Raw genomic sequence first — 26,602 nt, 5'->3', positions numbered from 1 at the left:
ACAGGTGAGATGCAGGAAGAAGTTCCTGATGTTGGGGAAGTCCAGAACCAGGGGACATAGTCTAAGGATAAGGGGTAAGCCATTTAGGACTGAGGTGAGGAGAAACTTCTTCACTCAGAGAATTGTTAACCTGTGGGATTCCGTACCGCAGAGATTTGTTGATGCCAGTTCATTGGATATATTCAAGAGGGAGTTAGATATGGCCCTTACGGCTAAAGGGATCAAGGGGTATGGAGAGAAAGCAGGAAAGGACTACTGAGGTGCATGATCAACCATGATCTTATTGAATGGTGGTACACACTCGAAGGGCCAAATGGCCTACTCCTGCACCTATTTTCTATGTTTCGCAGAACACCTTTGCATACTTCTTGACGTCATCCTTCGATGCAAATCTCATTTCAACACGAAAAACCTCTCTCCAATCCAGCTTCAGTGATCCCAACCAATTTCTACCTAGTGAGGCAGGCTTGTCTCCTGCCACTACGAAGAGAGGCAAGCTCTGAAATTGATCCTTGTATTTCACCGGTACGGTGATACGACCTACCACAGGAATTTGCTCTCCTGAGTAGCCTTGCAGCTCTACCTTGGATTTCTCCAATGGGAAATCATGCAATTTGTCGAGATAGTGATTCCGGTACTACTCTCATGGATGCGCCAGTGTCAATTTCCATGGGTATCCTGGTTCCTGCAACATCTACTTGGATGATGATACTTTTCGAATCGCTGTTAGATACCCTCGTGCTCCTGATGATGTGTATCTCTTCGTCCTGTTGCTTTTCTTCCATGCTATGTAGTCTCTGGGGATTTCTACTTATAGCCTTGAAAGTTGGTTTACTCTTCAGTCGGCATGCCTTTGCAAGATGCCCAGTTTTCCTGCAGAAGAAACACTCTGCCTTCACATATGCACTACTTTGAGCAATGTGTTGTCCCAGGCACCATTGGCATGACTTCAACTACTTTTTTCTTTTAACCTGCAGGCGATTCATCTCAGTTGTCTGATGACTGGAAATGGTACGAAATTCTCAGGAATATTGGTCAACTATATCCATTGACATAGCTGTCTGACAAGCTAAATCAAAAGTCAAGTTAAGAGTTGTCAACAACTTGCTTCATTTTTCATCCCACAAAGTGGTCACGCAATGCTCAGTCCTGAAAGTTTCTGAAATGACATTGAGCGGATAGCTCTTTTAATGCTACAAAGTACTTACTGATACTCTTGCCAGTTAACTGATCTCCTATTCCAAAACGATGACTTTCAGCAATTTCCAGGGACTCAGGACTTTAGTGCTGTTCTAATGTGCTTAGAATCTCTTCCAGTGGTTTGTCCTTCGGCTTGACAGGAACAAGCACATTTTTCACGGTTTCATACACCTCGGGGCCTGCTGGTCAGGAAAATAGCCCATTTCCTTTCTAAAACCACCCGATTACTGTTTTCATCATCGGGGAGTTCGATGATACTATTTGCAGTGAAAAACATTTCTAGCTGCTCCATATACGGTCGCTTTGAAATGCACCCAACCACCCTATTATTCCCATAGGTGCAGCCATCTGGACTCTGGCAGTTCAGTCAAGTGTGTTTGAAATTTACCTTGGATTCTTAGCTGTTCTGCAAACAAAGGACCTTTCTATTCTCTCTGTTGTTTGGCTGGAATCATAGAAACATACAAATTTATAGCAGAGAATGCGGCCATTTCGGCCCATCATGCCCGGGCCGGCCGACAAAGAGACACACGGCCCTCAGTCAGCAACCTGAAGGTTACATGTAAACCTATGAATAATGAACAGATAGAGTATCCGACCCAACCAGTCCGCCCCACACAACTGCGATACCCCACCCGGAACCATGCGATCTTCTGGGAGAGGCCAAAAAAACCCAGAAAAAAACCCAAGCCAATCAAGGAAAAAAAATCTGGGAAAATTCCTCTCCGACCCATCCAGGCGATCAAAATTAGTCCAAGAGATCACTCTCGCTGTATTCAATTCCCTAAAGTCCCTAATGTCTGCGCCAGCCAACAAGAGGTTATTCCACTCACCAGCTCTAGGTCCGTAACCCTGCAGGTCATGGCACTTCAAGTGCCTATCCAAGCAACTTTTAAATGTGGTGAGGGTTTCTGCCTCTACCACCTTTCCAGGCAGTGAGTTCCAAACCCCCTCTGTGTGAAAAGGCTTCCCCTCAAATCCCCTCTAAATCTTCCAACCACCACCTTAAACCTATGCCTCCTCATAATTGACCCCTCCACCAAGGGAAATAGGCCCTTGCTATCCACTATATCCAGGCCCCTCAAAATTTTATACACCTCAATGAGGTCTCTCCTCAGCCTCCTCTGCTCCAAGGAGAACAAACCCAGTCTATCCAAACTGTCCTCATAGCTAAGATTTTCCATTCCAGGCAGCATCCTCGTAAATCTCCTCTGCACCCTCTCCAGTGCAATCATGTCCTTCCTTTAATACGGCGACTAGAACTGCACGCAGTATTCCAGCTGTGGCCTAACCAGTGTATTATACAATTTAAGTATAACCTCCCTGCTCTTGTATTCTATGCCTCGGCCAATAAAGGCAAACATTCCGTATGCCTTCTTGACCACCTTATCCATTTGGCCTGCTACGTTCAGGGATTTGTGGACAAGCACTCCAAAGTCCCTTTGTTCATCTACACTTCTAAGTGGCCTACCTTTTAATGTGTACATCCTTTCCTTATTAGCCCTCCCCAAGTGCATTACCTCACATTTCTCCAAATTAAATTCCATTTGCCACTGTTCTGGCCAATGGATTGATATCCTCCTGCAGTCCATGACTATCCTCTTCATTATCAACCACACAGCCAATTTTAGTGTCATCTGCAAACTTCTTAATCATGCCCCCTATATTAAATCTAGATCATTGATGTTTCCCACAAAAAGCAAGGGACCCAGTACTGAGCCCTGCGGAACCTCACTGGAAACATCCTTCCAGTCACAAAAATATCCATCAAACCATTACCCTTTGCTTCCTACCTCTAAGCCAATTTTGGATCTAACTTGCCACTTTGCCCTGGATCCCATGGGCTTTTACCTTCGTGACCAGTCTGCCATGTGGGACCTTGTCAAAAGCTTTGCTAAAGTCTATATACACTATATCGTACACACTACCCTCATCGACCCTCCTGGTTATCTCCTCAAAAAATTCAATCAGGTTAGTCAAACATGATCTTCCCTTAACAAATCCATGCTGACTGTCCCTGATTAATCATTGCCTTTCTAAATGTAGGTTTATCTTGTCCTCCAGGATTTTTTCCAATACTTTCCCACTACTGAGGTTAGGCGGACAGGCCTGTAATTACTCGGCCTATCCCTTTCTCCCTTCTTAAACAAGGGTACCACATTAGCAGTCCTCCAGTACCATGCCTGAAACCAAAGAGGACTGGAAAATAATGGTCAAGACCTCTGCTATTTCCTTTTTTGCTTCTCTCAACAGCCTGGGATGCATTTCATCTGGGTCTGGGGACTTATCTACTTTCAAAGCTGCTAAACCCCTCAATACCTCCTCTCTCACTATGTTTATTTCATCCAGAATTTCACACTCCATCTCAATAGCAGTATCTGAATTGCCCCTTTTCTTTGTGAAAACAGACACAAAGTATTCATTAAGAACCATATCCACATCTTCCGCCTCCACACACAGATCACCCCCATGGTCTCTTATAGGCTCTACCCTTTCTTTAGTTATCCTCTTGCTCTTAATATATTTATAGAACATCTTTGGGTTTTCCTTAATTTTACTTGCCAAGATTTTTTCATGCTCTCTCTTAGCATTCCTAATATCCTTTTTAATTTCACTTCTGAACTTTCTATATTACTCCAGAGATTCGACAGTATTTAGCCATTGGTATATGACATAAGCTTTTCTTTATCCTCCCCTGTAAGTCCCGAGACATCCAGTGGGCTGTATTTTGTTATTTTTCTTTAAGGGCACTTGCTTGGCTTGAGCCCTCCAGATCTCCTTCCTGAATGCCTCCCACTGTTCCGACACTGACTTACCTGCAAGTAGCTGTTTCCAGTCCACTATGGCCAAATCACTTCTCAACTTAGCAAAATTAGCTTTGCACAAAATTGGGATTTTTATTCCTGGTCTATCCTTATCCTTATCCTTGAATCTGACTGAATTATTGTCACGAGTAGCCAAGTGCTTCCGCACGAATACCCCTTCAACCTGCTCAGCTTCATTCCCCAAAACTAAATCCAGAACTGCTCCCTCCCATGTTGGGCTTGTTACATACTGACTAAAAAAGTTCTCTTGAATGCATTTTAGGAATTCCGCACCCTTTATACCCGTCACACTATATTTGTCCCAATCAATATTAGGATAGTTGAAATCCCTTATTACTATCCTATGGTTTTTGGACTTCACAGAAATTTGCCTACATATTTGCTCTTCTATCTCCCTCCCACTGTTTAGGAGTTTATAATACACACCCAGCAGTGTGATCGCCACTTTTTTATTTTTCAGTTCGACCCATATGGCCTCATTTGATGATCCCTCTAACATATCATCCCTCGTGATAGCTCTAACAGTTTCTTTAATCAATACCGTGAGCCCCTCCCCCTTTTTACCCCCTCTCTGAACTGTCTAAAAATCCTGTAGACAGGAATATTGAGCTGCAAAACCTGCCCCTCTTTCAGCGTTGTCTCTGTAATGGTTAAAATGTCATTCTCCCAAGTGTGCTCTCTGCTCATCCGCCTTATTCACTATACTCTTTGCATTAAAGTATATACCATTTAGCACAGGAAGACCTCCTTGATTACTACTTATTTCCTTGTTTCCTCTGTCTTACAGTACACTTTCTACATTCTTGCTTTCCAACTTCAGCTTTACTTCCTTCCCTATTGAATTTGTTCTCAGGTTCCCAACCCTCTGCCAAGCTAGTTTAAACTCTCCCCAACAGCATTAGCAAAACTCCCCACAAGGATATTGGTCCCGGCGCTGTTGAGGTGCAACCCGTCCGGTTTGTACAGGTCCCATCTCCCCCAGAAGCGGTCTCAATGTCTCAGAAATTTAAAGCCCCCCCTCCTGCACCAACTCTCCAGCCATGCGTTCATCCTCTCTATCCTTCTATTCTTGTACTCATTAGCATGTGGCACCGGTAGTAACCCGGAGATTACTACATTTGAGGTCCTACCCTTTAATTTTTCTCCTAGCTCCCTAAATTCTGCCTGCAGGACCCCATCCCTCTTTCTACCTATGTCATTGGTCCCAATATGGACCACGACCTCTAGTTGTTCACCCTCTCCCCACAGAATGCCCTGCGTCCGCTCTGTGACATCCTTGACCCTGGCACCAGGGAGGCATCATACCATCTATGGCCGCAGAAACGCCTCTCTATTCCCCTAACTATTGAATCCCCTATCACTACAGCGCTTTGATTTTTGTCCCTCTCCCCTTGCAGCTGAGCCACCTGTGGTGCCGTGGCACCGGTGCTCTGAAGAGAATATTGGTTAGAAAGCAAGATGGACTCAGGGGAGGACTCCTGCACGACCTGCCCAGCATTCTTCATCTGTCTGGTGGTCACTCACTCACTCTCTGCCTGCATGCTTTTAAGCTGCGGGGTGACCACCTCCTGAAACGTGCTATCCATGTAGTTCTCAGCCTCGCGGCTGCATCGTATTGACACCAGCCGCCGCTCAAGCTCCGAAACGCGGAGCTCGAGTAGTTGAAGCTGGAGACACCTCTTGCACACATGGTTGTCTAGGCTGTGCAAAGCATCCAGGACTTTCCACATGCCGCAGGACATGCACACCACAGGAAAAGCTGCCTTGCCATCCCTCTAATTAGACATCTGTTATAAAAAAAAGAGAGATACTGATCAAGCGGGGTTTATCCTCCCTGTTGCTCGCTGACCTCCGGGCCTCCTGCTCCTCACCGACCTCCGACTGTGCAGCGCTCCCTGACTCTTGTGGCAATGAACCAACAATTTTCTGGCAGCTCTCGGACTCTCTCTCCCGAACTCTCTCCCGAGTTCTCACCCACCAACAAAAATTTCAGCTAGGGTAACCAAGAATCTCATCCTACGTCACCAAATACGGTACCTTCTCTACGACATCACAAACACTGCACTTACAAGATGGCTTCAACTCCTTTTTATTCTTGTAAACAGCAATGGCTGCATTATCACAGCAGTCCACTAGATGAAGGAACAATGGCTGTATTACCACAGTAGTCCACTAGGTGGAACCATATATTACAGTAGCAAGGGCCAATGTTTCACAAAATAGATCCTGATGGTGACTGGAAGCGCAGAGATACTCGCTGAACAAAGGTTGCTCAAGTATCCATTGGGCTGGGCTACCAACAGAATTCCCAGCTCCAAAGATACTCCAGCAATCTTCGCTCGGCAAGTGATGAATAATTCTGCAACTGAACATTTGTATTCATGTACTGGTATTCTTTAGGAGTAGTATTTGAAGCCTCTTCATTCATATTCTGTGGAAATGTTTGGAACTGATACTGAATGTTGACAGGCAGCTGCAACAACTCTTGTGTTTCTAGCAACACCAATGGTGCTGATCCCATCAACACCTTGTTGAGGAATGACTGCTGCATCACATTTTACACTTAGTCGCCCAATGGAGCTGGCCATCTACGTTTCAAACTTCCAAGAAAAAACATGTTTGTTGCTAATTCCTCTGAGATAACCCAAGAAAACACCTGGGTTTTGGTCTATTAGGACAACCTAAAAAAATAATTTGCATTTATATCACATTCTCCAGATAATGCAAAGCACTTCACATTCAATTAATATTCATGAAGTAAGTTACTGTGTGATGTTCTACAAAAGGGAAGTTAATTTGCACGGAGCAAGGTCCCACAAATAAACTTTTGGATATTCAATTAATTAATTTATTTGGTCGTGCTGGCTGAGGGTGGACAACTCCCTGCTCTTCATCAAATAGTGCTGTGGGATCTTTTCCTACTTTGTAACCCCCCCAGATAAGAATAGTTTAAAATCTCAACAGAAAGATGGCATTTCCAAAAACATCGAAATGTCAACCTAGATGAATCGAGCACTGTGGCACACCAAAACCACAAAAGTGTCTTGTGAGAAGCATAGGACCATAAACTAAATAACTTATTCATTTGTTTAAATAATTCTGGCATTCACACCAGATACCAATAGAACAGCTCCATCCAAAATGTCGGGTGGAGCACTTGTGGCTGGAAATATGCGCTTGATTTCTGCTCAGCATGCTGGAGATTTAGGAGGCCGTATATTGCCCGGAAAATGGGTGCGGAGTGAGCACCATTCTCGGCCATTGACTAAGCCTCAAATTTACTGGAGGCTCTCGCATTCAGACTGAGCAGGTAGGGGATCGAGAGTCTCCTCAATGGCATCTCACTCCACTTTGTTCTTGTGTCATCCCAATCCAGGCCATGACCGCAGATTCAGACTGTATTTGCATCATAACTGCAGCATTGATGCAAAGTGAAAGGGGACAATTATAGTTTAAAAGCCACTAACAGACTCGATTGCAAAACTGACAGTTTTTCATTCAACATGTGAACGAATCTAAAATGTTGTTAAAGAGATCAAATTACCTGGAACGCCTCCTGGTAAACCCCCTGGAACGCCTCCTGCTCCAGCCCCTGGAACACCTCCAGGGACAGCCCCTGGAACGCCAGCACAGGAGAGTTACAATCATCAATATGTGAAATTGTCCTAACAGAAGATCATACTATTGGTACTAACAGATTGCAATATTACTAAGAGCGCCTGTCACTAAGCTTCAAATGCTCCTTTCATTTGCTGAAGGGCAAATTCTGGAAAGTGATCAAAAGTTAAAAAATGTTCAGACCATAGACAATACTATTGTAAGTATTCCACCATTCATATACGTGTTCTATCACTGCACATGTACAAGTAGTGCTGCATGGAACTAAACTGGCATGGCAAAGGGCACTAGTGAGTAACAGCAGGGTCCAAACATAGGAACAGGAGAAGCCCACTATGCCTTTCAAGTCTGTTCAACCATTCAATTTGCTCATGGCTGATCTGTACCTCAATTCCATTTACTAGATTTGATCCTGATTGTTTGATTCTCTTACCTATTGAACATCCATCAATCCCAGTATTGATTTTCAATTGGCCCAGCATCCACAGGCTTTTGGGGGAGCGAATATGACCTAACTGATGCCTAACTCTACTGAAAGGGACAGGTAAAAGTTGTTTTACTTGCATAATCCTTATTCCTGCAATTTCTCTTGACAGATTATCTAAACACACTAGTGTTGGTGTTAACTGATATAGCACTAGCATCTGAGGTAAATATACTACAAAGCCATAACATGATAGATCAAGTGGTACCCGAGGAGCCCATTGTGTATATCTGGAAATATGATGTAATGTTTAAAATCTAGTAACTTTTAAGTTACAGTGTCAGTTGTTACTGGTGGTCACTGTTGGAATGGTAAAGACATATCACAAAAGGGAAAAGACAGCAACATGCAAATAACAAGTGCTGGTATTAACTGATATAGCACTAGCATCTGAGGTAAATATGATCAAAAAAGCTACCAGCTTCACACAGAAAATAGTCAAATGGACATGAATAAATTATGAAGGAAAGAATTAATAGCAAGTAGAGCCTTGTGGAAAGTGAGAATAAGGAGTAGTTTGTGACCCCTTTACTGCCTGTTCAGCCATTTGTTTTCAATGTGATTCCTGTTAGCGTACCTTATAAGTTCCTCCTTTTCTTATATAGGTCTCCCATTAAGTACTTATTTACTGGCAATTAAACATTTCATATTGGTCTATGTCCAGGATTGTGATTATCATTGCCTGTTTCTCATGTGGCAAATTATTTCCTGGTGTCTCTTTGGACAAAGCCCTTGTGCACTCAAACAATGGATATTGTTCAGTTTATGAAATTAAAGCCGCAGTACAAGGCAGCAGCTTCTCAAAGCTGAATTAATGCAGCCAAATTGCAGAATGATATTTCTTTCTAAAAATACTTCGATGTTGTTAAATATATAAGACGAGCTGATAGCAAAGTTTGGAAACATTTACTGCCATGAGGAAACTATTGTAACTGGGCTTGAAATGTATTCTTTGCTTGATGATGAATTTAATTGTTATGTACATTCTACACTTGTCAAGAAGATTTTAACATTAATATTCTGTGCTTGGTAATACTGTGCAATAATAATTGATGCTTTTACAAATTACAAAAGTAGAAAGACTTACCTCCATATTTAGCAGCTTTAGCTGCTGCATATCCACCTGCAATGATAGAGGATTGACAAGTTATGGCAGAGCAGAGACCAGCTACGTACAGAGAAGAACTGTGAGTAACATTCTGAAGATGAACAGCGCCATGCAATATACCTCATCATGGATTTACAGGAAAACATGACTATTGTTTTGTATATTAAAGAATATTACAACAGGCTGTATCCAAACAGAATTGAAGCAGTAAGGGCAAATGTTTTACAAACTAGATCCTGATGGTGACTGGAAGCACAGAGAAACTTGCTGAACAAAGGTTGCTCGAGGATCAATTGGGTTGCGCTACCAACAGAATTCACAGCTCAAAAGATACTCCAGTAATCTTTGTTCGGCAAGTGATGAATAATTCTGCAACTGAACATTTGTATTCATGGACTGGTATCCTTTGGGAATAGTATTTGAAGCTTCTTCATTTATATTCTGTGGAAATGTTTGGAACTGATACTGAATGTTGACAGGCAGCTGCAACAACTCTTGTGTTTCTAGCAACACCAATGGTGCTGATCCCATCAACACCTTGTTGCGGAATGACTGCTGCATCACATTTTACACTTAGTCGCCCAAATTTCCAAGAAAAAACATGTTTGTTCCTAATTCCTCTGAGATAACCCAAGAAACCACCTCAGTTTTGGTCTATTAGGACAACTTAAAGAAAGAACTTGCATTTATATCACATTCTCCAGATGATGCAAAGCACTTCACATTCAATTAATTACTCATGAAATAAGTTAGTGTGTGACATTATAAAAAGGGGAAGTTAATTTGCACGGAGCAAGGTACCACAAGCAAACAGTTGGATAACTAATTAATAAATTTAATTGGCCGTGCTGGCTGAGGAAGGACCACTCCCTGCTTTTCATCAAATAGTGCTGTGGGATCTTTTCTTTCCTTATGAACCACCAGATCAGAACAGTTTAAAATCTCATCAGAAAGATGGCATTTCCAAAAACACAGCGATGCACTGAAATGTCAACCTAGATGAGTCAGGCACTGTAGCATACCCAAAACCACAAAGTGTCTTGAGAAGCATAGGACCATAAACTAAATAACTTACTCATTTGTTTAAATAATTCTGACGTTCACATCCGATACCAATGGAACAGCCCGATCCAAAATGTCAGGCGGAGCACTTGTGGCTTGAAATGTGCACTTGATTTCTGCCCACCATGCTGGAGATTTAGGAGGCTGTATGTTGCCCGGAAAATGGGAGTGGAGTGAGCAAATTTCTCGGCCAGAGACCGGGGCTCAGAATTATTGGAGGATCTCGGTTCCAGGCTGGGGAGGTAGGAGACTCAGAGTCTCCTCTATGGAATCTCACTCCACTTTGTTCTTGTGTCATGTCAATCCAGGCCATGGCCACAGATTCAGGCTGCATTTGCACTATAACAGCAGCATTGATACAACAGCAGAAAGGCTACAATTATAGTTCAAAAGCCGGTAACAGACTCGATTGTAAAACTGAGTAATAAAACTTACACTTTTCATTCAACATGTCAATGAATCTAAAATGTTGTCATTGAGAGATCAAATTACCTGGAACGCCTCCTGGTACACTCCATGGAGCACCCCCTGGAACGCCTCCTGGTAGACCCCCTGGAACGCCTCCTGGTACACCCCCTGGAAAGCCTCCTGGTACACCCCCTGGAAAGCCAGCACAGGAGACTTAAAATGATCAATATGTCAAATTGTCCTCACAGAAGATCATACTATTGGTACTAAACATATTGCAATATTGCTAAGAGAGCCTGTCACAAAGCTTGAATTGCTCCTTTCATTTGCTGAAGGGCAGGTTCTGGAAAGTGATCAAAAGTTCAAAAATCTTCAGAACATCGACAGTACTATTACAAGTATTTCATCATTCATATACGTGCTACATCATTGCACATATAAAAGTAGTGCTGCATGGAACTAAATTGGCAGGACAAAAGGCACCAGTGAGTAACAGCAAGGTCCAATCATAGGAACAGGAGAAGCTCACTGTGCCCTTCGAGTCTCTACAACCATTCAATTTGTTCATCGCTGATCTGCATCTCAATTCCATTTACTAGATTTGATCTTGATCATTTGATTCTCTTACTTATCAAAAATCTATCAATCTCAGTATTGGTTTTCAATTGACCCAGCATCCACAGGCTTTTGGGGGATAGAGAGCACCAAATTTCCACTACCCTTTGTGTAAAAAGGCAATTCTTGATTTCATTCCTAAATGGCCGAGCACTAATTGCAAGATTAAGTCCCCTTAAAACCTATGAATATGAGCTCATTGATTCTAACTGATGCCTAAGTCTACCCCAGGTTGAAAAGGGATGAGAAAAAGTTGTTTTAATTGCATATCCCCTATTCTTGCAACTTCTCTTGACAGATTACCGAAACACACTAGTGCTGGTGTTAACTGATATGGCACTAACATCTGAGGTAAATATACTACAATACCAAAACATGATTGAGCAAGTAGTACCTGTGGAACCCAGTGTGTAGGCCTGAAAATATGGGCCTTGAAATTCTGCTTCTTTCGGACAAACGCCTCCGACCAGAGAATTATTCCGAAAGCCCCTGGTGGTGCCGGAGCGCCTGGGATTCCGGTGGGGACGCTTTTTCTTCCCGCACTGTGAAGCGCGTTCCCATCCTCCAAGTTCGGACACAGAAGGTGCAGTCATGTGTGACTTCACAACTAATCAGGTACAGTATTCCACAGCGTTTCTCATTAATAGCAATGGGAACTCTGTTCTCATCTAAGCGTTCTCATTGCTATTAATGAGGAAAAAAACCCACACTAAACACCGTGATAAAAAATAAAAACCGCACCTCATAATTAAAATTAATTGAAATTAAAGCTAATAAATGTCTTGGAAAAAAAAGTTCCGATCTTTAAAACTTAAAAAAAAATTATGGTTTAAAATAAATCTACCATAGTGAGCACGGTTTTTAAACAATAAAATGTGTTTTTTAATTTTTATTTTATTATGTTTTTGTGTGTTTTAAAACTCTTAACGTAAAAGTAGGCTGGAGCTTGATAGATCGGAAAAGCCGGTTTTCAGCGCATGTGCATTGTGCGCTGAAAACTGGCTTTTGCAATGCCTCCTCCGGGTCCGTACACACTCCGTACGGACCTGGGGAGGCCAGGAATTTTGGGCCATGATGTAAATAGCAGTGACCCGCAAACATTTGCGGTCAAATTAGTATCTTTATTGCAACAGTACTTCTTATAACAGAATTTCTAGTTATTCTTTCACCAAAGACTTCACAGAATCAAAAGTTCTCACTCTGGAAAAAGCTACATAAAGCTGTTCATGTATAAAAACAGGCCCAGAAATATAGATACAAACATTTTCCCTCTGTGCCCAAGTTCCTGACCTATTCAATCCCTGCCCAAGTTCCTGACCTACTCCCCTGCCCAACCCACCCAAGTTCCTGACCTACTCCCAACCCCGCGACCCCGACTTCCTGACCTATTTCACCCCCCCACCCCCCCACAACCCCCCCCCCCCGCCCCGACAAAGATGGGGCATTGTGTGTGGGTCATGGATTGTTAACAGGTTTATCAAGTGAACAGTGAGTGTCGGGACTTCTGAATTTTGTCCACTCGTACCATCTGGATCACATTCTTGCTCTCAACCATGCCCCCACCCAATCACCTTTAGACCTGGATCACGTCCTTCCGCCATCCACACTGTATACTCCGTACTCCTTACCGCACCCCATCCACCGTGCTCCTGACTGCCTCCCTTTGCCCCTCATTACCTCCGACTCCACCTCTCTCCCTCCGATCCCCCTTCTCTCTCCCTCCTATCCACCCTCTCCCTCCCACTTCGATCTCTTCCCTCTGTACCCGCTCTCTCAATCTCCCCCCCCCCCCCCCCCGGGGTACCAATTTTCCCCAGTGCTGTTTTTGGCGTATCTGACGAGTTAAGCCTTTTTTGGGGGCCGACTACGCCAAAAAAAAGTTGAAAGATTCCCAGTTATAACTTGTGAATGTGGCCCGGTGCACATTGTCCTTCAGCTCTGTGGGTGGAGCCTATGATGTGCGCCAAACAGATCAGGCTGCTGGGGTAACGAGAGACACACTGCGGGCTGAGGCTGGAAAGTGAATCATACAAGACATTCTGGCCAGCTCACAGCAACCTGCACAAGCACATTGCAGCTTACCAACATGAAAATAGTAAAGAGTCTTTGTGCCAAAAGTAAGCTGGATTGGAAAGGCCCCCCTCTCCACCCCTGCCAGTGCTGCTCCAAGCCCAAGCCGAAAGGCCTCCCTCCCCCCAGAGCCGGTACAGCTCCAACCCCAGGTAGAGCCACGATGCCAACTGATCAGAAGAGGCCAAGATAATTTTTATTTTTAATACCTATCAGAACTTCTGTCATCCAGGAGGAGGAGTGCTTCCCCCCAAGCTATGCAAGGAGTCCTTGGGTCTCCCCTGGTTGCGCCGGTACCGTTCCTAGCCCAGGCAGATAGGCCTCCCTCCCCCCGGAGCCGGTACCTCTCCTAGCCCAGGCTGAAAAACCTCCCCCCCACCCCCCCCCCATAGCCGGCCGCTCCTATCCCAGGCCGATAGGCCTCCCTCCCCCCGGAGCCGGTACCTCTCCTAACCCAGGCCGAAAGGCCTCCCTCCCTCCCTCCCGGAGGCGGTACCGCTCCTAGCCCAGGCCAAAAGGCCTCCCTCCCCCTGTAGTTGGCCGCTCCTAGCCCAGGCCAAAAGGCCTCCCTCCCCCTGTAGCTTGCTGCTCCTAGCCCAGGCCGAAAGGTCTCCCCCCACCCCCCCCTAGGCGGCCGCTCCTAGCCCAGGCCGAAAGGCCTCCCTCCCCCTGTAGCCGGCCACTCCTAGCCCAGGCCAAAAGGCCTCCCTCCCCCGCGGAGGCGGTACCACTCCTAGCCCAGGCCGAAGGAGTGGATAGACCAGACAAAAAGCCCCAGATTAAAGTTAATTCAAGATTAAAGACAAAAAGGAGATTGTTACAGTACGACAGAACTGGTAAGTAAAAGAGGTTATAATGACCCACTCTCTCTCCCTCTCTGCAGCTGCTGTGCCTGCCGTGGAACTGGATCTTTTGCGCTGATTCTCTTACCTGCGTTGATTTTGTTAACTGCCCAGAAAGTTTTTCCAGCGCAGACACATATGCTGTCTTAAGAAAAATTGTAATTGGCCAAACGTGCGTAAATAGCCAGAATTGGTGTGGGTGGCAGGTTACGCCCCCAATGAGGTAAAAAATCGTAAGCTAAAAAAAAATGCTGCAGAAACTTTGGGAAAACTTGGAGATTTTAATTTACTCCAAAAAAAGTGGAGTATGTCAAAAAAACGCGCAGATAATGGGGAAAATTGAGCCCCTGCAAATTTCCCCATGAGTTGCACTGTTTTTTTTGGTGTAACTTGATTTTTCTGGTGTTTCATTTTAGTTGCAAATATGGCCATTTAATTTGCACCAGTGTAAGTGAGTTATTTGTTGTTTATGTCAGGTTTTTTTTTTCAAAAGGGGGCGTTCCCAGCCACTTACACCATTTATGCCAATTTGGCCAGAAAAAAGTTGTACTAAACTAACTTAGGGCAACGTATGTGTCCACTTTTGTCCACACAGAAAGACCTTACTTACAGTTAAGGAATCGGCGCAAGTAACTACATTTAAAGCACCACCAAACACCAAAGCACAAAAAGTAATAAGCAATTAATTAACAAATAAAATAGAAGGAACCCTGCACCTAAAGCACCAAGACCAAAGTAATAAATAATCAATAAATAACAAATAAGAAAATAGAAGGAACTCTGCACCTAAAGCACCACAATCAATCAGTAAATAATAAAAAATAGAACTCCTAACTTAGGGAATGCAGCAAGCCGCCGATGAGGGAGCCCATTCGGCCAGGGCTAGGGACGGCGTGCTTCGGCCCCTCCCACATAGCCTGCAGCGCGCATTTGCTAAAACGGCCTGCCAGGAGCTACTGCACATGCGCGCAGACTCTAGCGCACATGTGCAGAGGTCCCGGCACTTTTTCAGCGCCGGGACCTAGCTCCGCCCCCCTCTCTTTTTTCTGCGCTACACCAGCTCCACAGACGGCCCGAGAATCAGCCATGATCGCACGGATTTTTTTTGGCGCTGCTTCCGATAGAAAATGTCGGCTGGGGGCTCGGAGGTGTGCCGAAAAAAACGGAGGGCCAAATTTGGGCCCAAACAATGGATATTGTTCAGTTTATGAAATTACAGCCTCAGTACAAGGCAGCAGCTTCTCAAAGCTGAATTAATGCAGCCAAATTGCAGAATGATATTTCTTTCTAAAAATACTTTGATGGTGTTAAATATACAGTGAAGTGAGACGAGCTGATAGCAAAGTTTGGAAACAGTTACCTGCCATGAGGAAACCACTGTAACTAAGCTTGAAATGTATTCTTTGCTTGATGAATTTAATTTTTATATACATTCTATACTTGTCAAGAAGATTTTACCAGTAATATTCTGTGTTTGCTAACACTGTACAATAATTGATGCCTTTACAAATTACAGAAGTAGAAAGACTTACCTCCATATTTAGCAGCTTTAGCTGCAGCGTATCCACCTGCAATGGCAGAGGATTGACAAGTTGTTGGCAAAGCAGAGGCCAGCTATGTACAGAGTAGAGCTGTGAGTAACATTCTGAAGATCAACAGCACCATGCAATATACCTCATCATGGATTTACAGGAAAACATGACTATTGTTTTGTATATTAGAGAACATTACAACAGGTTGTATCCAAAAAGAATTGAAGCAGCAAGGGCAAATGTTTTACAAAATAGATCCTGATGGTGACTGGAAGTGCAGCAAATCTCGCTGAACAAAGGTTGCTCGAGGATCTATTGAGCTGGGCTATCAACAGAATTCCTAGCTCAAAAAGGACAACCTAAGGAAAGAACTTGCATTTATATCACATTCTCCAGATGATGCAAAGCATTTCACATTCAATTAATACTCATGAAGTAAGTTACTGTGTGACGTTATGAAAAGGGTAAGTTAATTTGCATGGAGCAAGGTTCCACAAACAAACATTTGGATATTCAATGAATTAATTTATTTGGTCATTCTGGCTGAGGGTGGACAACTCCCTGCTCTTCATCAGGTAGTGCTGTGGGATCTTTTCTTACTTTGTAAACCACCAGATAAGAACAGTTTAAAATCTCATCAGAAAGATGGCATTTCCAAAAACACTGAAATGTGCACTGTGGCACACCAAAACCATAAGTGTCTTGTGAGAAGCATAGGACCATAAACTAAATAACTTATTCACTTGTTTAAATAATTCTGATGTTCACACCCGATATCAATGGAACAGCCCGATTCAAAATGTCGGGCGGAGCATTTGTGGCTGGAAATGTGCGCTTGATTTCTGCCCAGCATGCTGGAGATTTAGGAGAGTATATGTTGCCCGGAAAATGGGTATGGAGTGAGCAAATTTCTCAGCCATTGACTGAGCCTCATATTTACTGGAGGCTCTTGGATCCAGACTAGGCAGGTAGGGGACCCAGCGTCTCCTCAATGGAATCTCACTCCACTTTGTTCTTGTGTCATCCCAAACCAGGCCATGACCTCAGATTCAGACTGTATTTGCATCATAACTGCAGCATTGATGCAAAGTGAAAGGGGACAATTATAGTTTAAAAGCCGCTAACAGACTCGATTGCAAAACTGACAGTTTTTCATTCAACATCTGAATGAATCTAAAATGTTGTTAAAGAGATCAAATTACCTGGAACTCCTCCTGGTAAACCCCCTGGAACGCCTCCTGGAACGCCCCCTGGAACGCCTCCTGCTACAGCCCCTGGAACGCCTCCAGGGACAGCCCCTGGAACGCCAGCACAGGAGAGTTACAATCATCAATATGTGAAATTGTCCTAACAGAAGATCATACTATTGGTACTAAACAGATTGCAATATTACTAAGGGAGCCTATCACTAAGCTTCAAATGCTCCTTTCATTTGCTGAAGAGCAAGTTTTGGAACGTGATCAAAAGTTAAAAAACGTTAAGACAATAATATTGTAAGTATTCCACCATTCATATATGTGCTACATCACTGCACATATACAAGTAGTGTTGCATGGAACTAAACTGGCATGGCAAAGGGCACCAGTGAGTAACAGCAGGGTCCAAACATAGGAACAGGAGAAGCCCACTATGCCCTTCGAGTCTGTTCAACCATTCAATTTGCTCATGACTGATCTGTACCTCAATTCCATTTACTAGATTTGTTCCTGATCGTTTGATTCTCTTAGCTATTGAACATCCATCAATCTCAGTATTGATTTTCAATTGACCCAGCATCCACAGGCTTTTGGGGGGGGGGGGGGGGTGGGGGGGTGGAAGAGAGCACCAAATTTCCACTACCCTTTGTGTAAACAAATGCTTCCTGATTTCATTCCTAAATGGCTGAGCACTAATTGCAAAGTTAAGCCCCCTTAAAACCTATGAGTATGATATAACTGATGCCTACTCTACCGTAGGTTGGAAAGGGACAAGTAAAAGTTGTTTTACATGCATAATCCCTATTCCTGCAGTTTCACTTGACAGATTACCTAAACACACTAGTGTTGGTGTTAACTGCATCTGAAATCCACACTAACTCCGGGAGGAACTCCTCGGCCACAGGGAGAAGACAGTTGAGAAGGATTCTAGCAACGACTTTCCCAGTGGCTGATAACAGGGAGATTCCTCTGTAGTTGCCGCAGTCGGACTTGTCCCCTTTTTTTTAAGCAGAGCTTGGTCTCCAGTCATCTTGGTTAACCCTTGCCACTGGATCAAGACCTAGCTCTGTCAAGCCCGTGTGGTGGCTGGTGTGCAACGGCCAACCCACGTTAAAAGAATCCATGCACAAGCATCTTCTACCCTTCAATATGTAGTTCGGGACCTAGAATGTCAGGTCCCTCATTGAAACACCTGTGAACTCATCCCTTTTTGGTGTGGAAGCGGGTCATCCTCGATACGAGTGACTGCCTAATACTGTCCCCTTTTTAAAAAATGGTCACGATCACTGCATCTCTGAGATCTCCCGGCATGCTCTCCTCCCTCCAGATGAGAGAGACGAGGTCATGTATTCGTGCCAGCAGTGCCTCTCCACCATACTTCAATGCTCGCGAAGCCTTGTTGTTCTTAAGCTGTCTTATGGCTTTTTCTACCTCGTGCAGTGCTGGGGTTTTACTGAGGTGGTGATGAGTAACATGCTGCGGGATGGAGTCGAGAACACTCGAGTCAAAGGCAGAGTCTCGGTTGAGGAGATCTTCAAAGTGCTCCTTCCAGCGGGCTCTGACTGCCTCGGTGTCTTTGATGAGTGTTTCCCCGTTCTTGGCCAGCCTGGGTGTTTGGACCGTAGGTGGCCTCGACTCCAATGAAGAATCCTCGCACATCATGACTGTCGGCCAGCTGCTGTATATCCTGTGCTTTCTCTGTCCACCACCTGTTCTTTAGGTCCTGGGTTTTTTGTTGGACCGCAGCCTTGAGGCGTCTGTAATGCTGCTTGGCTGCCCCGGAGTTGGGTTGTTACTTAAGGCTCATAAATGCCCTGCGTTTGCGATCCATTAGTTCTTGGATCTCCTGATAATTCTCATCAAACCAATCCTGGTGTTTCCTGGTCAAGTGACCAAGCGTCTTTTTGCAGGCATTGGTTATGAGGCCTGGAGGCCCTTCGGGGCACAAAGGACATGATTTTTGCAGCGCGACAGCTGCAGGACAAATGCAGGGAACAGCACCAGCCCTTATACATGGCCTTCTTTGACCTTACAAAGGCCTTTGACACCGTCAACCACGAGGGTCTATAGAGCATCCTCCTCCGTTTCGGATGCCCCCGAAAGTTCGTCACCATCCTCCGCCTGCTCCACGACAACATGCAGGCCGTGGTCCTTACCAACGGATCCATTATAGACCCAATCAAAGTCCGGACCGGGGTCAAACAGGGCTGCGTCATCGCCCCAACCCTCTTCTCAATCTTCCTCGCTGCCATGCTCCACCTCACTGCCGACAAGCTCCCCGCTGGAGTGGAACTAAACTACAGAACAACCAGTGGGTAGCTGTTCAACCTTAGCCATCTCCAGGCCAGGTCTAAGACCACCCCAATCTCTGTCGTCGAGCTACAGTACGCGGACGACGCCTGCGTTTGTGCGTATACAGAGACTGAACCCCAGGACATAGCCGATGTATTTACTGAGCCGTACGAAAGCATGGGCCTTACGTTAAACATCAGCAAGACAAAGGTCCTCCACCAGCCTGTCCTTACTGCACAGCACTGTCCCCCAGTCATCAAGATCCACGGAGCGGCCCTGGACAATGTAGACTACTTCCCATACCTTGGGAGTCTCCTATCAACAAGAGCAGGCATTGACAACGAGATCCAACGCCGCCTCCAGTGCACCAGTACAGCCTTTGGCTGCTTGCGGAAAAGAGTGTTTGAAGACCAGTCCCTCAAAACTGCCACCAAGCTCATGGTCTACAGGGCTGTAGTAATACCCGCCTCTCCTGTATAGCTCAGAAACATGGACCATGTACAGTAGGGCACCTCAAGTCGCTGGAGAAATACTACCAACGATGTCTCCGCAAGATCCTACAAATCCCCTGGGAAGACAGACGCACCAACATTAGCGTCCTCAACTAGGCCAACATCCCCAGCATTGAAGCACTGATCACACTTGATCAGCTCCGCTGGGCAGGTGACATAGTCCGCATGTCAGACACAAGACTCCCAAAGCAAGTACTCCACTCGGAACTCCTTCACCGCAAACGAGCCAAAGGTGGGCAGCAGAAATGTTACAAGGACACCCTCAAAGCCTCCCTGATAAACTGCAGCATCTCCACTGACACCTGGCCAAAGATCGCCCTAAGTGAAGGAAGCGCATCCGGGAGGGCGCTGAGCACCTCGAGTCTTGTCGCCGAGAGCGTGTAGAAATCAAGCGCAGGCAGCGGAAAGAGCGTGCGGCAAATCAGTCCCACCCACCCCTTCCCTCAACAACTATCTGCCCCACCTGTGACAGTGACTGTGGTTCTCGTATTGGACTGTACAGCCACCTAACAACTCATGTTAAGAGTGGAAGCAAGTCTTCCTCGATACCGAGGGACTGTCTATGATGATGATGAGCATCTGAGGTAAATATGCTACAAATCCATAACATGATAGAACAAGTGGTACCTGAGGAACCCATTGCGTATGTCTGGAAATATGATGTCATGTTTAAAATCTAGTAACTTTTAAGTAACAGTGTCAATTGTTACTGGTGGTCACTGTTGGAATGGTAAAGAAATATTACAAAAGGGAAAAGACAGCAACATGCAAATAACTAGTGGAAAGTATCAAAAAAGCTACCAGCTTTAAACAGAAAATAGTCAAATGGACAAGAATAAATCATGAAGGAATGAATTCATAGTAAGTAGAGCATTGTGGAAAACGAGAATAAGGAGTAGTTTGTGACCCTTTTACTGCCAGTTCAGCCATTTTTTTAAAATTATTGTTAGCGTGCCATACAAGTTCATCCTTTTCTTATGTAGTGTTTTGTATTTAACCCTTGGCAACCTGTATCACACCACCACCAAAGGGCCTACCTGTTGGCGTCTCAAGGGATCCCAGCATTCCTTGGGAGCACTGTATATTAGGCGGTCTCCCACGCTGTACCTGGACTCTGGAGTCCAATTAAAGGAGCTAAGGTCACATTTACGCATTGCATACAGTACTTGGTTTCATCCTTTATTATGAGCATAATATATAGGTCTCCAATTAAGTACTTAGTTACTGGCAATTGAATATTTCACATTGGTCTATGTCCAGGATTATGACTATCATTGCCCGTTTCTCACGTGGCGAGACACTTCCTGGCATCTCTTTGGACAAAGCCCTTGTAATTAAGCCCAGACAGAATTGTGGACTCCTGGCTGGTACTCCAGCTTCTCTGTGCACTCAAACAATGGATATTGTTCAGTTTATGAAATTACAGCCTCAGTACAAGGCAGCAGCTTCTCAAAGCTGAATTAATGCAGCCAAATTGCAGAATGATATTTCTTTCTAATAATACTTCAATGTTGTTAAATATACAGTAAAGTGAGATGAGCTGATAGCAAAGTTTGGAACCATTTACCTGCCATGAGGAAACTATTGTAACTAAGCTTGAAATATATTCTTTGCTTGATGATGAATTTAATTGTTATATACATTTTATACTTGTCAAGAAGATTTTACCATTAATATTCTGTGCTTACTAATACAATAATTGATACTTTTACAAATTACAGAAGTAGAAAGACTTACCTCCATACTTAGCAGCTTTAGCTGCAGCGTATCCACCTGCAATGACAGAGGATTGACAAGTTGTGGCAGAGCAGAGACCAGCTACGTATAAAGTGGAACAGTGAATAACATTCTGAAGAGCAACAGTGCCATGCAATATACCCCATTGCGGATTTACAGGAAAACCTGACTATTGCTTTGTATATTAGAGAACATTACAACAGGTTGTATCGAAAAAGAATTGATGTCGCAAGGGCAAATGTTTCATAAAATAGAACCTGATGGTGACTGGAAGTACAGAGAAGCTTGCTGAACAAAGGTTGCTCGAGTATCCATTGCACTGGCCTACCAACAGAATTCCCAGCTCAATGGATACTCCAGTAAACTTCAATAAACACATAAAATTCTGGAAATACACAACAGATGTGGCAGCAGCGGAGTTCAGAGAAACAGAGTTAATTCTTTATCTCTCTCCACAGATGCTGCCTGACCCTTTTCTGTGTTTATTTCAAATTTCTAGCATCCACAGTATTTTGCTTTGCTCCAGCAATCTTTGCTCAGCAAGTGATGAATAATTTTGTATCTGAACATTTGCATATGTGGACTGGTGTTCTTTGGGAGTAGTGTTTGATGATTCATCACTCATATTCTGTGGAAACTTTTGGGACTGATACAAAATGTTGACAGGCAGCTGTAACAGCTCTTGTGTTTCTAGGAACTCAAATGATGCTGATCCCATCAACGTCTCGTTGAGGAATGACTGCTACATCACATTTCACACTTAATCTCCCAGTGATGCTGGCCAACTATTCTTAAAGTTACCAAGAAAAAACATGTTTCTTCCCAATGTTGCTCTAATGGGACAACCTAAAGAAAGAACTTGCACTTATCACATTCGCCGGATGATCCAAAGTACTTTACAACCAGTTAATTACTCATGAAGTAAAGTTACTGCGTGATGTGTCAAATGGGGAAGTCAATTTCACAGAGCAAGGTCCCATACAAACAAACAGATGGATAACCAATTCATTGATTTATTTGGTCATGCTGGCTGAGAGCGGACTATTCCCTGCTCTTTATCAAATAGTGCCGTGGGATCTTTTCTTTCTTTGTGAACTATCAGATCAGAATATTTTAAAATCTCATCAGAAAAATGGCATTTCCAACAACACAGCGATAGACTGAAATGTCAGCCTAGTTCATGTACTGAAGTAGTAGAGTGGGGATTAAACATATGGGGCTGGATTTTACGAACCTCGGCAGGTCCGTGGCAGACGACGTCGTTGGCAGGTCCCGGCCCCGCTGCTGGCTCCAGGCTGCTGTGAATTTACCTTGAATAGACTTGAATAGTCTGCCCAGCGCTTTTCCTGCCAATTAGAGGAAGCGGATCTGGTGACAGAGATGCAGGGCTGCACCCAGGCTCTCCCATGACAGCACATGGGGAGGTCCTCTTCCCTTCCCAAGGGTGGAGAACACCTCCCTAGGAGATCAATACATCTTGTTTGCATATTGGAGATGAGGGTACAAGCAGGGATGTGGTCAGGAGGACCTGGGTGCATTGCCGCAAACGTCTCAATGATCTCAGTAGATCACGAAACGTTAGCACAAAGCCACACTTAACCTCACCCTGCTGTGCCTCTCATCACATTCCCATCACTCTGCCTTCCCTACCCTACTCCTGCACATCCTTACTCACACTAATTTACCTTGCACCTCCACTCATCCCTCTCTATCTGCATTATCACATCCCCATCTTACTAGCCACTCCTCATAATCACCCTCATCCTAGTGCAATCATACCAACTAACACACCAGGGTGGACATTTGGGTCTTTTATTCAATGTTCATGTAAAGTTTCTGTTAATGTGATGTCAAACATTGACATTTTTATTTTTAACATTGTGTTGTTGGACAGATTCGTGTGCACCTTTGGAAGTGGCTTAGTGAGATGCAGTGAATGGTGAGACATAATGGTACCCCCTCAATGGTGAGGAGTATGAAAGGAATGGCTTGGGCATTGTTGGAATGCTTTAAGGTGTTGGTGTGGGGTGGTGCCAACCTGGTGCATCATGTGGCAGCCAGGGTGTACAGCGTCCCCCTTGGTGAGGCCATCACTGGCCTCCCGAGCAGCAATGTGGTTGGGTGCAGATGCCTTGAGTCCTGTCAGAATCAGTTGATTGTGGGGAAGATTGGCGTCGTTGTTGGTGCTGCCGGTGTTGGGGTTGATCGTGGTGGGATTCTGAGGACCAAGGTGAGAGATTTTCAATGGCATCCATGTTGATGGAATAGATGGCAGCTGAAGTAGAGATGACAGAAGTGATCTGTCAATGGTGGGAGAGGTAATGAAGTCAGACAGGATTGAGACTTGTGTAAAGATTTGCAACATTCTGAATCTGTAGTGGAAATGCAGTTTAGAGAAGCTAGTGATTAAGGGAACATTTCTCAATCAGCTGGGAGCTTTCACTTGACATCTGAAGCTGTCAACACATCAAGTGATTCCCTGGCCAATGACCTCCTGCCTCCGCTTCACAGATGAGGTCTAGGCACAGTGGGAAACCGGTCGACGACCTTTCAAATCAATAAAATAGGGGAAAATAAACCATTGTTAAGTGGCTGTAAACAAGTCACTAATGATTTTAATCAGCTACATATCGCGTCTGCTCAGTGCTGACAGACCAGACATTTGGTAAAGGTACACAGCGACGAGTTCACAGCCGGATCCCGACCTGCTGAGGAAAACCCCCCTTCCCCGCCCACCCCCCGCAAAATCGAGTCCATAGGTGCTGTAATCGTGTTTCTCACATGAAAAACTTGCGACTAGCTGAGGAAAATTGTTTGTGCAGCCTGGACTCTGCGTTGATGCCCAAGGCCTGCTAGATATAATTTTCAGGCAGGCCTTTAAATTAAATGTTGGAGAGGTCAGACATGCAATGGTGCATACAAAACTGCAAAATGGTCTTCTGAGAAGCGCAGGTCCATAAACGAAATAACATCTTCATTTGTTTAAATATGTTCTGGCATGCGCACCTGACACCAATGGAATCCAATACGGTGGGCAAACCACTTTTGGCTGGAAATGGCCGTGCACTTCCTGCTCACCATGCTGGAGATTTAGGAGGCTGCATATTACCTTGAAAATAGGTGTGGAGTGAGTGAATTACCCAGCCAGTTACTCTGCTTACTCAACCATGGGCACAAATTTACTGGAAGCTCTTGGTTCTAGGCTCAGCAGGTAGGGGACCCAGAGTCTCCTCTATGGAATCTCACTCCACTTTATTCTTGTGTCTGGCCAAACCAGGCCATGACTGCAGATTCAGGCTGTATTTGCACCATATCTGCAGCATTGATACAAAGTGAAAGGCACAGTGTAAAAGCAGGCTAACAGACTCAATTGTAAAATTGACAATAATAAAACTTACACTTTTCATTGATCTCATCTCAAATGAATATAAATTTTGTTAATGAGAGATCAAATTACCTGGAACGCCTCCTGGTACACCTCCGGGAACGCCTCCTGGTACACCCCCGGGAACGCCTCCTGGTACACCCCCGGGAACGCCTCCTGGTACACCTCTGAAAACGCCTCCTGGAACAGCCCCTGGAATGCCAGCACAGGAGAGTTACATTCATCAATATGTTAAATAAATCTAACAGAAAAACATACTATTGGTATAGGTGGTAGGAAAAATAATGGAGTCCCTACTAAAGGAGAAAATAGAAGAACACCTAGAAAACAAAAATACAATAATGAATAGTCACAGTATAGATTTCAAAAGGGAAAGACTCATTGATTTTTTTGAAGAGGTAACAAAGAGAGTAGATAATGGAATGCAGTAGATGCAATTTATCTAGATTTTCAAAATGCCTTCGATAAGCTACCCCATAATAGACTGATGAACAAGGTCAGAGAATACGGAGTCAGGGGAATACGCAGTCAAGTAGCAGAATGGATAGCTAGCTGGCCTCAAGACAGAAAGCAGAGAGTGGGGCAGAGGGGAGGGGGGGCGGGGGGGGGAGATAGTCAATACTGAGGAGGATTGCAACAAATTGCAGAAGGACATTAATAAACTTGCAAAATGGGCATATCATTGGCAGATTAAGTTCAACACAGATAAATGTGAGGTATTGCATTTTGGTAGGAAGTATAGGGAGGTCATTAATTACTTAGAGGGTGCGAGTCTAGGTGGGGTAGAGGAACAAAGGGATCTCAGAGAAAAATACACCACTAAAAGTTGCGACACAGGTTAGCAGGGCCATAAAAAGGAAAACCAAGCACTAGGGTTTATTTCTAGAGGGATAGAATTGAAAAGTAGGTAAGTTATGCTAAACCTGTATCAAACCTTGGTTAGACCACATTTAGTACTGCAGACAGTTCTGGTCGCCATATTATAAAATGGATAATGAGGCACTGGAGAGGGTGCAGAGAAGATTTACAAGGATGATACCAGAAATGCAAGGGTATACATATCAGGAAAGGATGAACACGCTGGGTCTCTTTTCTCTTGAAAAAAAGAAAGCTGAGAGGTGACCTAATAGAGGTCTTTAAAATTATGAAAGGTTATGATAGAGTGGAGAGAGAGAGAATGTTTCCACTTGTGGGGAAGAGTATAACTAGATACCATCAATGAAAGATAGTCACCAATAAATCCAATAGGAAATTCAGAAGAAAATCTTTACCCAAAGAGTGGTGAGAATGTGGAACTCGCTACCACAGGGAGTGGCTGAAGCGAATATAATAAGAGGAGGCTAGACAAGCATATGAGGGAGGAGGGAATAGAGGGTTATGCTGATAGATTTAAATGAGGAAAGATGGGAGGAGGCTCAAGTGGAGCATAAACGTCGACATGGACTGGTTGAGTCGAATGGCCTGTTTCTGTGCCATATATCCTATGTAATCCGATGTAAAGACATTGCAGTATAACTAAGACTACCTGTCACAAAGTTTGAATTGTTGCTTTCATTTGCTGCAAGGATGGATTGTGGAATGTGATCAAAAGTTCAAATGCATTCAATTACTGAATGAATTATTAGAAATGATCTTTGATGAGGAAGAATAGTTTATTCTGTTGTTTAGATTCTGGATATGACACAATCACATGAACCTGTCGCACAGTATATATGG

The 26,602-nt window shown here is 44.3% G+C and overlaps 1 protein-coding gene across 4 annotated transcripts in view; it reads right to left on the bottom strand.

Moving 5' to 3' along the window:
- Positions 1-26,602, bottom strand: part of LOC139226469 (elastin-like) — a 435,956-nt gene that overhangs the window by 256,252 nt on the left and 153,102 nt on the right. For all 4 annotated transcript variants that reach the window (XM_070857261.1, XM_070857262.1, XM_070857263.1 and 1 more), the window contains exons 15-21: positions 24,959-25,078; positions 21,502-21,537; positions 16,967-17,062; positions 15,765-15,800; positions 10,790-10,897; positions 9,215-9,250; positions 7,570-7,641 (exon numbers count right to left, since the gene is read on the bottom strand). In XM_070857261.1, the coding sequence (XP_070713362.1) occupies positions 7,570-7,641; positions 9,215-9,250; positions 10,790-10,897; positions 15,765-15,800; positions 16,967-17,062; positions 21,502-21,537; positions 24,959-25,078 (504 nt within the window). The remainder of the gene's footprint in view (positions 1-7,569; positions 7,642-9,214; positions 9,251-10,789; positions 10,898-15,764; positions 15,801-16,966; positions 17,063-21,501; positions 21,538-24,958; positions 25,079-26,602) is intronic.

This window comes from Pristiophorus japonicus, chromosome 16, assembly GCF_044704955.1.
Source record: "Pristiophorus japonicus isolate sPriJap1 chromosome 16, sPriJap1.hap1, whole genome shotgun sequence".
NCBI lineage: Eukaryota > Metazoa > Chordata > Chondrichthyes > Pristiophoridae > Pristiophorus > Pristiophorus japonicus.
Note: the sequence above shows the minus strand (reverse complement) of the source record. Positions and strands in the feature narration are given on the sequence as shown.